We start from the raw sequence: 17,182 nt of genomic DNA, 5'->3' as shown, positions 1-17,182 counted from the left end.
ATAAGAAGTGGATATTAGAGGTGAAGATGGCTCTGCTCAAATGAACTTACAATCTATGAGTATTAGAGGTAGGTGTAAATATATTGTTTTGGTGTCTTGATCAAGGCCACTTATTGGAAAGCTGGCCTGACTAGGAATGGAGCCTAGTTTTTCCAGTTTTTGACAGCTGACTTGAACACCTAACTTGAACAAATAAAGTGACTCAGTTGAGTAATGGCAACTATCGTCCGGAATTTGATGACTAGCTATCTTCCTAAAAATAATAGAATTTAATTGAGCCAATCAGTACATGATGGTTGCAAAAATGATAAATACTTATTGAATAAGTAACTTGAACATTGTACTCTGTTCTTACGAGATATTGTGGTAGTTGCTTGTGAAGTCAGTGCAAACACACTTTGGTGGACAGAGCCTACAATAATCTCACAATACAAAGCCCTCATGTGGGCTCAAGATGATTTATAAGTATTCTTGGGCCATCAGACAGACAGCTTGGCCATCATTCTTGCAAATATTTTAGGTTAGTTAGAAGAAGGAGCACATAACTGCTCATCAAACACATACTTTGACTGGGTTTAGGAAATGAAATTAATCAGAAGGTTGAAAATACTATTGTGTATTTGTCTCTCCTTGCCGAGTCTAATTTGCTTTTGAAAATGCAAATTTTCTTTTCCTACAACTTGGCAGCCGGGCTTATTAATAGTTTAAGCTACTAATTACTGTAATTCTACCACCAGCTTCCAACAAACGTTGTACAAGTCAAGTTCCTCTGGAGAATTTTGCTGCATAGAATGATGATCTTGTTCTTCACTACAGGGTTACGCTTCAAACCGTTAAATTAAATTTGGGAACTTTGATTTTGGAACACTATGTATGTTTCCTTGGTCTTTTTTAAGTTAAATTGCTGAACAATGAAACTCATGTGCGAGATTTGGCTTCAATCAAATTAGCAGTAAGCGCAAGATCCAACGCAGGTGCATAAATTATTGCTGCAATTATTAAACATGCAGAAAGCGTGAGATCAATTGCAGCCAATTTCGAGTGTCTATATTTAAAATGAGACATTTAGCTAAAAGTGTGGTCTCAAGTATGCAAAAAGCATTTTTTTTTGTTTTTAAAGTGGTTTCATTTAAATTTTTAATTACTTATTTATGCACATGTAAGCTAAAGCCTTAAGTGTTATAAAATGGTTTTGAGCTCAATATAGGTGTGTTTCGGTCTTCAAAGATAATTCTCCTGCTGTACCGTCTCGTCATATTTAACAATGTCCGTAATTCCAAATAGTAAATTGAAAGCCCTAAGATGCTTTTGACAATATAGGATGGATCAGGGTATATATAAAAATTTAAAATAAATTGGTCTTAAAAATAATTATGTATCTGCAGGAATACATAAAAAGGTTTAGTCAGGAGATTATCAAAAAAATTACAATGACTATTCTAGTTCAACAATTCTAATATTTGTTAGTCAGGACAATAAAACATTAATATATTACATAAATGTAACCCGTTGAGCCTGAGACTACAAAGAGATAAAAAGAGACCAACAGCGAAAAGAGATACCGAGAGGGCTATGAATACTGCATTATGTTTGGTCCTCAAAAACACAGGCATTCTATTGCTAGACTTACTTCTCTTACTGTGTAAAAACAAAGAGGTAAGTGAACAGTTCCCAAGTTCCTCATATTCATGAACACAGTAGCTACAGGAAGCATGTGCCTGCCCTCACGTGCATCATGCATATGTGAGTGATGCATGTGGCCAATTATGGTGAAGCTAGAGATTAGAAGATGGTATGGTCAGAGGACAGGAAAGAGGAAGAGTACAGAGGGACAAAATGCAAAAGGAGTACCCAAACGCTCAGCATGTCAGCTGGGTTACACACTTTATATTCGAACCAAGTAATTTTAGGTAACTAGAGCTTGCTGAACTGAATATCCCAAAGTATTTTCCTATGAATGCAGGCATATTCTGATAAAACAATGATTTCAAAGGAAGGTGCATTTATCATTATGCTATAATTGGTATTGATAGTGTTATAGTTATTCGGGATATGTTTTAAAGAATTAAGTAAAGGGCCTCTAATACATGGTTTTACATTTCACATGCTCTTATTTAAATTGTAAAGCATATGCATGCTTCAAACAAATTCTTGTATTTTAATGTAATTCATTTCTAAAAGGTACAGACCCCTCTTTATTCAAATACTTCATGGTTTTTACTTTAGTCTAAATTGCTATTTTTAATTTTCTTATCATTATTAAAACAACTAAATATAAATACAGCCACTAAATACAAGCCATATGAGTTTTTCAATTAGTGAAACCTTCAAGTAAACAATGTTTTTCTTTTTTCTTTAAAAATATTCAGTTGCGTCCCAAATCTGTGGTTATTGAGTATAACATTTATTATTATTATTATTATTATTATTATTATTATTATTATGTGAGAGGAATGGTTACTTTGAAGATAGAGTTGGACACACAAGTGGAAAAACAAGTGAAAATTAATTAATTTAAATAAAAATATTTGTGAGCATTTCTGATTTCAGTACCTTGGAGAGAGCATTTGTATTCATTCAAGACAGGAGAACATTCCTTGTGGGGGGAAGGGGGGAGGGATAGGAAGGAGCTATCCAGAAAATTAGCAGGTTTGGATCCTAAAGGAGGCATCCAGGCACAAAAAAGCAAACAAGCAGAACTGAGTAGGAATGAGTGTACTTAATCACTACTTCTCCAACTCTGAGATGAGAGACATCACATCAATCACCTGACATATGCAGACCTCTAGGCTTGCAGAAAAGAGTTCCCATGGATGAAGACAGAGAGAGATGGGGATAACGCAAGAAAGAAAAGAGTAAGTACTGAGTAGAAAGTATAAACCAGGAGATGTGCAGGAATACAGATTTACAGGAGCTAGCTTAGAGAATGGACAGATGAAGATATAGTAATAAGTAGAAGCAATAAGAAAGAGTAAAACAGACATGAGACAGAAACAGAGAGACACAGAAAAACACAACATGCAGGACAGAGATGGAACAAATATTGATAAGACCATAGAGGAAACGAAAGGCCAAGAACTTGAAGAGAATACATTGTAAAGGGGAGAATAAAATGCAGATCAGGTGAAATACTCAACAAATAGGTGGTAAAACTTAAAATATTAAAAACCGTCCATAGAATATAAGGGATACAGTTTAGTCTCTCATTCTTGATGATTTAATTTTGGCTACCAGTTTTATCCTTCAATGATTATGCATCAAAAAGGAAAAAATATTACTTTATGTCTTGCAAAATTTGGCTGCAAACCAGAAAATACATTATTTGCAGTATGTTAATCATCAAGCAGCGATGTATGGTGGAAAGGAAATTATTCCCGGGCAAAGCTTAATGCACAGATCACAATGCTAGCTGCCTTGCAGCATCTTATGCATATTTATATACATTACATATAGATTAGATATTCAAATCAGTATACATTATACAAAGCACACATGCAGAGTTTTGCCGATCATTTATCACTGTTACCCTGATGAAAATAAAGTTAACAATTATGGGAAAAATAAAAAAACAAATATTATGGAAATGGACACCATTTATCTAATTTTAGTGCAATTATATCAACTGTGTTCTAGAGCCTTTACAGCAGGGATATTATTATTAAAATGTCTTAATAAAGATTCTGTACTGCAGTGCAGTAGGAGTAGCATAGGGCTAGCATACAAATTTGGGCTTGATAGACTATCTGGAGTGTTTTCAAGGCGAGTCTTTTTTGGTGTAGAGTCAACTGGAAGTTCTGTATGTTTAAGAAGTATTGGAACTGGTAAATGGTATTTGAAGCTCTGGTGGATCTAGATTGTCTTTACATTTAATATGGTATGCAAATCGGTTAACACTGAAGGAGAGACAAAATTAAAGTGACAACTAGAATTCTGTAGTAGTGATCCGAAATAATAAATCCAAGCTGAAGATGAACATAAGGTATTATTCTTAGCTCTTCAAAATAAATTAATGTTCATGTACCCTTGAGTTTATCCTATCAGATGCTACATTTCAAGGAACACAGATATTTACAGATGCTTCCTTCTACCTTAACCTAGTAAAAAGTAGAGAGATAGAAACCTGGTCCCTTTCTAATGATCCATTGGGTCACCTAGGGATTAAGTTGGGGAAGAGTTGCTCAAAGATGAAAGTGGATTCCTAAACTTTTCTTCTTTCTTATACTCAATTTATGTGTATTCTGCTGCTAAAACTGAGTGAATGGTGTTAGATTCCTTCATCAGCTAAGGGAGTTTCTAAACTGTGTCCATACTTCTTGTCTCTCATCCCCTGATATGCATGTTGAAAAATGAAGATAACCACAAAATATGAAACATGGATGTTTTGCGTGAGAGACAAAGTTTGCTTGTGTACCGTTATAAGATATGATGAAAACAGAAATGTGTTCATTAATCAACATTTGTAACGTTGTATTCCTTCAAAGTGTTTACGGATTTTTTTTAAGAATTGAAATACAAGTGTACATTTCAGAAAACACAACATAAACATTAAAACGAGCATGTTGAATCCTACATGGAGATGATCTATATTTCCCAACAGTCCTCATTTTTCCTCGAAACATATTTGATTTTAACTGTTAAGATCCGTGTCCCATGAGGTTCAGCATTTAAATTAAAATAACATTTACCAACGTTTCAAATATTTATCCACCTTCAACGCAATAATATATTTACCCACTGTCTGCAATCCCCTTACCGAACATCTACCAGTCATCTTTTTCTCGCCAATCTTTATTCAGCTTCTGAACTAATTTCATCCAATTTTTGTCCACTTTGTCCACACAAAATACTATATTTACCACTTCTACTTTCATTCAAGAAATATTTATCCACTGATTTATTATTGTTCCACCCAATCATTAACCATTTTCCACGATCATGTCACACTATAGTATATGTCATCATCTAAGGCACTCATTTCCACTCATCAATAATCCCTTCTATGCCCCTTTTTTTACTCAATCTTACCTACTTTTTATTCATACTCTTATTATTTTTGTATCATTTATTACAGCTAACTGTCATCATATTCTGTGGTATTGTACAATATAAATAAAGCTGCAGACAAAAAAATGATAAATAAACATCACTTAAAATGTATAACATAAATATAGTGACAGTCTTAAAGAGCTATTATATTTTACATTGACATTCATCATTTACGTTGACATTCAGCACCCTTACCGCATATTATGTACCCACATTTACACTACACACACATATAAATATATAACTACCCAATAAATATACCCATCATATGCACTTACTTTACAAACTATTTAATAATTTTTTACCTAAGTACTAGAATCATTTCGCACTATATCTACCCAACTTCTTTACCCATTTCCCACATTAATTTATTTATCTACCTTGCACATTCTTTTCACACAATATATATCGCTTTCCGAATTTATATCCCAACCATTCTTCCATTCCAAATATGTCTGCATTTTTATCCTCAGTTCAAATTTTGTCATTTTGTATTCCCTTCTGTGTTTGGCGACTCTCCCAGCCCACCCCATGAATAAATGCTTCTTTCTCTGAGACTTTAATTGGTCAGACTTGGCAAACCCTTTCCGAACAGGATTTACATCCTTTCCCTGCTTCCAACACACTAATTTATCTTGTAATAATAGACCTCTGCGGATTACAATGCATTAGAAATTGGCCAAGAACAGATAAGACAAACCTTGACATGTTATAACCATTGACTCCTTCTACTGGTAATTGTTTCAAATGTAACAAATAATCACCACTTTAGACAATGACTGGCACATCCTAGATCCTTATTAAACACCAGAATAGAACATCCCTTACAATGAATCACTGTACGTTGCATGTATGTCGATTGTCTCATTTTATGTCTGTCTTCCATAACGTTTGTGATTAACACCCAAACTGTTCTTTTGTTTGTTTTTTTCCTTTCCTTCTCCCTTTTTGTAGAAATTATTGAACCTTCCACTTCTAGTCCTGTCACGAGTTCAGGTCAGTATCCACATACACTCACAAAGTATGTTTGGGTACTATCTTCTGCTTTCATTACGTCTGTCATTGCATTCGTTACTGTTATGTCATGTCAACAAGCCTGTTTTCTAAAAGGAACAGTCAACCTGTTGTGCTTTTAATTCGAAAAAAGGAACTAATAGCAAATCTGCTTCACTTTTAGAAAGAGAGAGAACAACCTCTGAGCAATAGTAACCAAAATAGTTTTGAATTACACATGATATGAATGCATACATTCGATCCCCTTTTGAAAAAAACAACTTCAATTCACTTACATAACATTTGTGAAATGTGAATGTAATATAACAAACCAAAACACTTAGATTGAATAGATTTCTCAAGATTTCTGAAGCATAGAATTTGATACATCACTTTTAACATATAAAAAAAAACAATTTTCATAAGTAAAAAAAAAAAGAGGAGAAGTGCAAAAATACAAATATATTCACCAAAAAGTGTGCACAGGCACTTCAAATCAGTGAAAACATAAACTCTTTAAAATAGATAAGCAGCATGCACTATAACATAAATTGGGTTGTCAATTTAAATAAATCAAGTTCTGTGCTACAGAAATCTCTTGATTCAAAATAAAAATACTTATACATATAAATATTGACTCCTCGTCAAAATAATATAAATATTTTGTATCTACAACATAAAAATACCCAAAATATAGTGCAGGCAAATTTCAATAATAAATACACCCCAAAATATTAGTAGCTCTCTTAGGATATCTCTCCCTTAATCCAGAACCTAAAATCCTTGGGTCTGTGTATGCTGGTATAATGGGAGAGAGGAAGCACCCCACTTTGTAGAAAAATAAATCCACCGATGATAGCAGGGATTTATATGTAAAGAGAAAAGTGGGAAAAACGGGATAGTGCAATATTGCTAAAAAAATGTTTTATTAATACCGCATATATATATTCTTACATTAAAACCATGTAAGCTCTTTATACAAAGAAGCTCCCGGACACCGCAAATACAGGATATGTGTCCAGCGTTCGACTGAGCCATTTTATGCTCCCCTTAAGCGGACCACTGCCAATACTGCAGACACATCCTGTCTTCTCTCTGCTATGTCGCTCAACTTGTGACGCGTTTCGCACTGGACCACATGGGCTTCTTTAGGTGCCATATTTGTGCACTCTCTCTCTTAATATAGTGCTGTCAATTGCCCATTCTAGTATTGCATTGGTATTTTACTTTCATACCTCCTTTTTCCATTTAGTTGGACATTCAGACTACAATATACATCAATTTAAAATCCATAAAAGTTTGTGTATATACAGGTAAGTATTAAACTTCCATAGAAATATTGAAGAAGGCATCTAAAATATGCTCCCTAGATCAAGCAGGATTCTGAAGAACAATTAAAATATTTTTAAGAGACCTTATGGTTTCCCCATAGGAAATTATTATTATTTGCATTATTCAATGCTTTCCTATGGGAAAAATCTGACACTGGAGGTCCTCATGCAGAGGGTGAGGATGTCGAGCGTCAGATAATGGATCGAAGGTCCGTTTCAAATCAGGAAGCCCCTCTATTGGTTGTCTGGTAGACAGCCACTAGAGGAGGAGTTAACCATATCAGGTAATTATTGCAGTTTATAAAAAACGCAATAATTACATGCTCAGGGTTAAGGATGATGGGAGTTTGCACCCAGATCATACAAGAATGGGCAATCGGCAGCACTATATAAAGAGAGAGGGGAAACAAATACGGCGTCTTGGCGTCTGAAGAAGCCAGCATGGTCCGGGGCAAAACGCGTCACAAAAAGAGCGACAAAGCAGAGAGAAGTCAGGATGTGTCTGCTGTATTGGCGGTGGTCGTCTTAGGAGAAATATAAAACTGCTGGACACATTTATTCGCACTGTGAGTGAGTTTCTTTTATATGTGGCAATTAATAAAATATATTTTTTAGCAATATTGCACTATCCTGTTTTCTCCACCTTTCTCTTTACATATAAATCTCTGCACGCATCAGTGGATATCTTTTTGCAGACTGTGGGGTGCTTCCCCTTTCCCATCATTTAAGCATACCTAAGTGGGCAACCTAAGTGGGCACTAATATTTTAGGGTGTATTTATGATTGGAAGATTTGCCTGCAGTATATTTTGGGTACTTTTATGTTGTAGATACATCTGGAATATTTATACTATTTTGTGGAGGAGTCAACATATATATGTACAACTATATTTATTTTGAATTAAGAGATTTATTTTTTTGGTTTGTATACAAAGAGGAAGAAAATTTAAAAAAAAAGTCTTATAAAAGTCTTAAATGTGCCCCAGGAGAGTTTCATAATATGGTATATCTAAGCTGCGCACAGCACTTACTGGGTGTGATTAGAGCCTCTTTTCCATTTTATCACTGTTAAACGTTCCAATATTTTTTTTACTTTTTGACTTTTCGTGCTCCCACACAACCAAGTCAGCATTTGTGATTTCCAAACTTTTCTAATTCTGAGGAATTTGAATAAACACCACACCTTGATCATACTTGCACCAATAATTAAACTTGATGGCAAAAAAGTGAGGGATTAATTTCTCATGAAATTTGACCTTCAAAATGAGGCAAAGCATGGTATCTATAGATTCCCTAATGTTTCAACTGCAAAATATGTAGTTATACCTGGCTGATTGTTCCTTTATTGGATGTTTGTGCTTATATGCGTTGCTTCATGTTTTTATTCAAATGTCAATATTTAGACTGATTTGACACAAGGTACAGGTTGCATAAAATAAATGCATATTATTAAATAAAATGTATTTATAAAATATTTTACCAGGAAGGATATATTGACATTTCTCTCCTTTTCAAGTATGTCCAATGCATGATAATATATAAGTATATTATTTCCTGGTAAGTTGCAGAGTTTATATATCTTTGTACAGTTTTATCTGTAAGCCATGAATAAGCTTTCAAATATTATTTCGGGTTCCTTGTAATGCCATTCATGTGTATATCAAAAAAGTATATCGCCTAACAGAATTAAAAAATATTGCAGGGCTTCATTTTTTTTTCCACAGCCGTCAGCAGTTTTTCCGAAGCGAACCTGATTTTTTTATTTTTAATTTCTACATATTTTTTTTTATTTCATAGGTAAATGATTGGAAAGAAATGGATTTACTGCCATCAGAACAGGCACAAATACCAAGCCAACAAATAAATCACTTTTTGTTTTATTCTATGTTGGTTTATTATTACCCTCAGATTTTAGAAGGTAATGGGTTTTTGAGTATAAATTAAAATGAAGAGGATAAAGGAGACGTGCATGCTTAGCTGTCCAAACCTATATTTTCTCAAAAAAATATATAATCAATGTTTGTTTCTATAACTGTTGATATATTAAAATTACTGTTGTTTTCTGGCAGTTATAGGGCAGTGTGCGAACATTTAAACTTTTAGTTAAAATTTCCTGTATAGTTTACATAGTTTTGTAATAGTGTTTGCATCGGTGTCTCCCACGTAATGCATTCTGTTGTTGCGTTCGTATTGTTACTTGTGATAGAATATGTACTAAGAAGCCCTTATGATGTATGTTCTGGTCCCTGTCATAGAGTTTTCATTGGGTCATGTCACAAAGATTGTATTGGCTCTTGCTGTACAACTTGTATTGACCTCCGTCATAGTGTTACTGCTGGTTTGAGCCATCGAGCTTGCACCAATTACTACTTTAAGTATTGTATTGGTTGTTGTCATATAGGTTACATTGGAATTAGATCATGTTACAGAGTTTGTTTAGAGCAATGCTATAGAGTGTGCAATAGCAAATGCCGTAGAGTTTGTCTTGACCAGTACCATAGCGTTAGTATTGACCAATACCATAGAGTTTGTATATAGCTGTACCGATTAGCTTGTAATGGGCTATTGCCATGGTCCCCGTCATAATTAAACCATATCACTAAAGCAAAAGTGGAGATTCCGTAGCACATCAATGAGCTTGTATTTGCATATTTAAATCGCTTTATTTGTGTCGCAGCTATTGCATCGAAAACCTACGTCATGTATAATTTTCAAAGCATGTATTACCACCACATCACTATCAACAATGTATAAATATATGTTTTTATTATTGGTCTCATTATTACTATAAAAAACTGTAGAAGGCAGACAAATGGGTCTTGTTTTTAGTTGAAAAAAAAAAAACATTCTTTATTTATTCATCGCCTTTGTTATTTTAAAGGATTTTTTTGAATCAAATTTTCAGTATAATGTTTTTCCAAGACCTTCGACAAACAGCCCTCCACGATTGCAGGTGTAAAAAGTGACTTGTTTATTTTTCATTAATTCATTAAAAAGAAGTGACAATGATGTTCTAGAATGTTATCATGAAATCTAATTATCTGTCACATTACCAGCTATCGTTTTAATTTCTTTTCCTAGAGTTGTCTATGTTTATAGTTATTTATTTTACTGAAAAAAGCTATTTACTTGATGGATATTAGCACAACAGCAACTTTCTCAACAGGTGAAATCAAGAAGTGACAAGTCTCTGTTGATGCTAATGACCCCATACAGAGTAAATTCTATCAAGAAAGCCTAAAACAAATAGTCTACCGCACTCTATGCAAGGCCTCCCATTTTACATTTTGTTTTCCTCTTCCATCATCTAATAAATTATTTTTTTCTCTGTTCTTCTCATGACCTTTATCATTATTTTGTCTTAATTTGTTTATTCTAGAAATAATTTATTTTATTCATGGTGGAGCTTGTTTTACTATATAGACCTCCTCTATAACAAGCATTTACTTGGGACATGAATAAAAAAATAATTACAAAAATTACAATTAAATATTTATTGTTTAAAAGGTTGAAAGGATTTAGAGGACAGAGAGTGGTCATATTCTCAACATACGAGCATTTCATTCTGTAAATGTGATCTGGCCATACTAAAGTGAAACTAAAGAGTCAATATATTGTGCTGTGCATCAGAATCCATATTAATCTGTTGACTGGATGCATCATTTCAATTTATCCCAATGGTGAAAATTATTGTTCCTGAAGTAGTGCAGATTCTACCTTTAGTTGATGTCATTGGGCTGTTCTCTGGTTAACAGAGAAAGGTCCAGAAACACACAGTTAATCCAAAGCAGACTTTGCTTGGAAAACCAAGCAGGCAATGTTTTGATCGACTATGGAGTTCTCTGTTCTAGCACTATTGCGTCCATGGTACTCTAGAAGGGCTTCTCTTACAGGAATAGTAAAATAACACAAATCAACTTTATATTCAGATTATGTTTCCTTTGCATTGAGAATACCATATACTACTTTTGGAATAAATAGATTTGCTTGTCTTCCTTTTACTGTCTATGTATGCTGAAACAGACGGGTTGGAAACATCACCGAACTCCTAGGAGTTATTGTGATGTCTAGTTTTTAAGTGGGTTGACTTGTCAACTGTTGACTGAATATATAACTCCTAGATCTCCAAAACTCAGTTTGAGATAAAATGATAAGCTCTCACCTGATTATAAGAAGCTGTGCTCTGATCAGCTATTAACAGAGAAAGAGGAGAACGTTCCATGTATCAGAAACTGCATATTCTTAAAATCTCAATGGCTGCTTGAATTTATAAGGTTTCTTTTAATTATCCAAAGTAATTTTTTATACATTATTAAGACTTCAGTGATTTGAGGTGGTTATGGTGTCTGGAGTTTGTGCAACGTGTCTGGAGTTATGTGCAACGTTTTGCTATGAAACACTGCATATATGGAGTTTAACCCCTCTGTCGCCACCTTCAGACGCGTCATTCAGGTGTTATCTAATTCCAGGTTTGCTAATGTCAATTCAGTGCAGCTTTCATTGCACAGAATGTCAGTCATTGGCTGAGAACAGTCAGCTTGACGTTCATAGCCAATGAATGAAGATGGTCATGGCTTCCAACTCCTGCAGTTAAATGGCTTGCTCCACTTGTGGAGAACTGGACCAGGTTACTCCTGGCATTAAAACCACTACAGCGGGGTGTAACCCTTTAATTTAGGTGGACAATATACAAATTATTTGTAAAAGCCATCAAGCATTTCACTCGGTAACAAGTTCAGGACAATTTGTCCACTACTCTCAAAAGTCAAAATTACAATTAATAATCAGCTTGCAAAATAAAAATATAGTATATTCACAGGTTATTATAGATTTTCATTCATTTAACATTGAGCTTGTTTTAATTATCATCTTCCCAAAATAAATGAGACTAAAATGTCTCTAGACAAGCATCGCGGGAATGGCCAAACCAACAGGGAACGGCAACACTCAAGCAAAAACTGAAAGCATGGAGTGAATTTTAATTCACAACTTCAAATTATCCATCCTAGTGAGGATAGTGAATTCCAGGTGGTGTGATGTCTCCACCGTCATGTGGGAAAAGCAAATAAAATGCTGTAACCCCAAAAGGAAATGCCAACAATGTCTCTAATTTATATATTATATTATTCAGCAAATGCAGTTGATGAATTATTTCGCTACCTTCTTGTTGCCACAGTTGTTTAAGATCTTTTATTGTTCTTGTATGGATTAATAAACCTGTTTCTTATTTTGTACCAATTTCCATGGGTGGATGCTTCTTCGGTGTTCCTTTTCGAGGACAGTTGTTTTATTTGCTAGCTAGTAAGTGTGTAGCCCAAATGTCTACAGCCAGTTTGAGGGTTGCAAGATAATTTGTTCAGAAAAGTGTTTCCATCTAATGTCACTCAGGTTATAATAAACAGGTAAATCCACAAGAAAGGTCTAATGGATCTAGAAGAAAAGATAACAAAAGACTATTGTGGGTCCATCAAAGACTTGCCTTTGCAGAACCAGTAGTCCAACTACAAATATTAATACATCTGTGTTTTCCCAAACACACAATGGTAGGTCCAGTGCTCCAGCCATGACATGGACCTGAACATGTACTACAGTTACAAAAGATATTCTTGCTAACCTTTCTATACCGTGTGCCTAGAAAAATGTAATTAATAAATTATATTCTTTCTTTTCATTTGGATTCAGACATGAGATCTGCACATGCTGGGATTGTGCAGCATGCATCTTTTTATATAAAATGTAATTTGACTGGGGGCAGGGCCTGGCACAGCTACAGCTCAGACGCCATACTTTGCTGCTCCGTGCAAAAACTGCCAAAATCGACCAAAACTGCGAAAATACCAGCTACTAACCGACAAACAGTACTTGCCACGAGTAGGGGAATCCCCACTGATCCCGTTCATGCCCTTTCAGTTCAGAACGACTCCCGCACCATCCCGCAAGACCCGTCGGAGGTCTAGGCCTGGAAGCCTGAAGACCGCGCCATCATACGGCGAGCTCCTGGAGGACTGACGTGAATATTTCACCCCCTACCTAAATGACAACAATACCACAACTATGGGTCGGAAGACTCAGAAATCACAATTTGCGCCACCGCAGGAGGCTAGGGACATCGGGGCACTCCTCAAATGCACGAGGTCCAGGCCAGCTGAGCGCTCCGCTACCTCAGCTAACAGAGAAGCCTCTGGGGATGAGGAGGGGAGCGAAACAGAATACAGGCCTGAAACCACGCAATCCACCACTGAGTTCACGACAGGTGAGACCCATAAGCAAACACCTGCTACCAAACAAGACATATCAGACCTCTACGACAGAATGAGGCTACTGTTTGATGCGGACATCGCCTTAGTAAAAACAGAGGTCCAAGCAGTCAAAGACCGCATTCAGGCCAATGAGGAAGATGTAAATGACCTTAAGCAAGGCCTGGCAACCCTGGGTGACATGGTGAAACAACTACAAACCTTGCACAACTTCTTGACCCACAGAGTGGACACCCTAGATGACAGGAGCAGAAGACTAAATATTAAAATCCGAGGAGTCTCGGACACAGTGTCCACAGAGGAATTGCCACACTTTCTAAGATGGCTGACATCTACAGTCCTCCCCACCAAACAGGCCAAACTACTCCAGATGGATGAGGCATATAGGGTCAACAGGTCACCACGAACCCCAACAAGCTCACCGAGAGACATTATACTAAAATGCCAATCCTTCATGGACAAACAAAAGCTCATGAAAGCCCTCCAAGACAAGGTGACTTTGAGAATCACCACCTCACTTTCTTCCAAGACGTCACCCGATCCACGTTACTGTGGAGAAAGGCCATGCAACCCATAACTGAGAAGCTACAAGAAGCTGGGGTGGCTTACCGCTGGTCCGCATCACGCACGCTAATAGTCCTCAAGGACGAGAAGATGTACACAGCAGCATCACCATTGGACGCCCCTAACTTCCTTGCAGCACTTGGCCTCGAGAGGGACACGGAAGCTCCAGCACGACACCCAAACACCCACCGGTGGGACGTGGCAAATGTAACACCTTTCGTACCATATAGGGTCCAGGACTCGGTAACATAGACTCTGCACCAGAAGCACCAACTTAACTAAAAGATGATGGCACAGAGCAAACCACAACAGAATGGACAGTAGCTCAAGTTTAAAATCAGTTTAATAGTTATCTGCAGTTTTGATAATGCATGTTAACTAACACCCCACACCCCCCCCCACCTCCCAAAGGTTAGGGGTAAAAATGAGCGACGGAGGCACCAAACACTATCCCCCCATCCCTACGGCACATATCCACATAGAGAACTCACACAGCCGACTTTGCTGCCTTCTACAATATGGAATAACTCGCACACTAGTACAACAGACAGCAGCACTTACAACATAAGATGGTGACCCCTGGTAAAAACCTTCGCAGACACCCGGTCAGCACAACCTTGCGGAACTATAGGAACACACACCGTATCATGCACACACCACGTAGAGATCTACATGCAGCAACCTCCCAAACAACTCATTACTTGTTTTTGTGTTTTATTGTTTTTCATAGCTAATCGCATTAACGGTGGGAACGCTGACCTACCTACATCTAGACATGTACTAAACTCACAATGAGGGGTTAATTTAAATGGAAATGCAATATAAAAACGAATGTCTTTTGCCTTCCAACTCTCTAAAAGAGGCGAACTCTCTTGCAATACAACTTTTGTTTAACACCTCTGTTTATCATATGTCATTATATGTGTAATAGCTAGACTCTTATTATTGACAAGATGCATGTTTCACCTTATACCTTCCTTATTTTGTATGATGCATTAACCTCTCAATAAAAGAAAGAATTACAAAAAAAAAAAAATGTAATTTGACAAATGCCTGTTCCTGCAGGCTTTTCATTGTATACACTGCCTTTTCAGAGAAAAGGCAGGGATTGCATTGCTGCTTAGTAAAACCTTTAGTGTCAGTCACTCAGATGGCCAATAGAGGTGTTGTCTATCTCAGTGCTGTACAGTGTGCAGCGACCACGTTCAGCGTCTCCTTGCTCTGCATGGAGACTCTGAATGCTCCCCATAGAGATAGATTAATTCAATGCATCTCTTTGAGGACAAGCTGATTGGTGCATTGCTTAATTTTGCCACGCATGCACAATAGCTTCCCAATGCTTTCCTGTATGAAAGAATTGAATTGGCTGAGATCATCAATCTTGGTGATCTCAACCATGGAGGTAGGGCCAGCTGCAGCGAGACCAGTGCAGCAATGATGAAAAACTAAGTAAAATACCTTTTACCTTCATTCTGAGGTGTCCATGGACCTAAATATCTACTTGGGTACTATAACATTGAGAATACATCTATTAATTCCTAACACCATAGTGTTTTTTTTTTTTTAATTCAGCTTTTTTTATTTGTTTGTTTTTTTATATGATACACATCTTAAGTCTGCCAGTAAATGTAGATCATGAAATGGTTAAATTATCTTTGGCCTTATTAAATACAAGTGAAAACGCAACTATATTTCATAGTTTTATGTCTTTTGAAAACCAATGTCCTCAATTACCCTAATCTTACCTGTAGAGCAATTCCTGCAGTCTGAAAACATTGTGCTTATGGGATTGATGTTCTATAACTTGTGAAATATTCACCATGAAACAGAGTCATCTTTTCTCAGATCAGTGGAATAGTGGAAATTCTTTAATTGGGTCTTACATAAACTTACCTGCAGAGAAGTATGTACTGTCCCAGGGTTGTACTTTATATAAACACTGATCATTTAATCCGCTGAGAGTCAGACACATGGGCAACATATTTCCCACCCTTGTAAAAGAAAGGTTTAGTCAATATTCAAACTGCGACCCAACTTTACAGTCCACAGAGAGCAAGTTAATTGCATTTGTAATTGCTTCTAATATTGTGTTCTGCATCTGACATTGATTTCCTACCAGACACACTAGATGTCTGAGTAACTGTAACTATACAATGGAAATTAGATCCACACTTTCAGAACAGGATCCCAGAGAGGCATAACAATGCAGCATTGGGATTCAAGTTATGGATTCGAATATGCGATAGAGTATGTTACATATAGGTGGCTTTGAGCTTTATATAATTTCAAATCCCGTGTACTAGCTCATCCACAGGGTAATGTACGCAATATGGGAAGAACATTGCAAATAGAACGTACATTGTTACATTAAATTAAATGAAGCTATATTGACTTCACTTATATTGGGGGTTTTCAGGTGAACAGTGAAAACTAGGCTCTTTACTTAAGTGAAAATTCTAAGTAAATTCAAAGTGAATTTCAAATTTAGGACCAGATTTGCTGACCTGAGAGCATAGATGACTTTATCCAATTTGGCTATCTTGACCTTAAATTTGAATTTCACTAAATTCTCACTTTAATAATTAACCCTAATGGTATCTATAGAGAACCATATATAAGACTGTTAGAAAAAAGAATGCTATAGATCTAACAATTACAATTGAATTAAGTGAGTTTATGTAACCATTCATTTTTTAGTGTTCTCATGAGTTGTCTGTCCACTTGACAAAATGACCTGTTACACAAAAACACATAAAAGAATTGGGCGTATGTTCCTTTTATGTTTCTTAACTTCGGGCAATCATTTGAACCGCTGATAGAGTTCAGTTAATTCACAGTTTGCTGAAAGACATGCTGAGCAGTAATGGGCTATTTCATTTTTTTTTTGTCAAGAATATGAAAATTGTGAACTCCTGAGAACACACTTAAAATGAGCTTGTCTGCAATATATTTGAACACACAGAGATGTGCAAAACCTTTAAAAACAAAACAC

The 17,182-nt window shown here is 36.1% G+C and overlaps 1 protein-coding gene across 3 annotated transcripts in view; it reads left to right on the top strand.

Annotated features, from left to right (window-relative positions):
* The window catches only part of NEGR1 (neuronal growth regulator 1), a 473,994-nt gene that overhangs the window by 398,021 nt on the left and 58,791 nt on the right, over positions 1-17,182 (top strand). The window contains exons 7-8 of one of the 3 annotated variants that reach the window (XM_063427924.1): positions 6,001-6,042; positions 9,167-9,323. The exons of 1 other annotated variant lie outside the window; for it this stretch is intronic. In XM_063427924.1, the coding sequence (XP_063283994.1) occupies positions 6,001-6,042; positions 9,167-9,174 (50 nt within the window). In that variant the 3' untranslated portion in view covers positions 9,175-9,323. Of the gene's footprint in view, positions 1-6,000; positions 6,043-9,166; positions 9,324-17,182 lie in introns of those variants that run through there. One more of the 3 variants, XM_063427922.1, reaches the window with a different exon arrangement.

The sequence above is a fragment of the Pelobates fuscus genome, chromosome 7 (assembly GCF_036172605.1).
Source record: "Pelobates fuscus isolate aPelFus1 chromosome 7, aPelFus1.pri, whole genome shotgun sequence".
In the NCBI taxonomy this organism is placed as follows: Eukaryota; Metazoa; Chordata; class Amphibia; order Anura; family Pelobatidae; genus Pelobates; species Pelobates fuscus.
The sequence above is the reverse complement of the archived record's forward strand: the minus strand, read 5'-3'. Positions and strand labels throughout refer to the sequence as shown.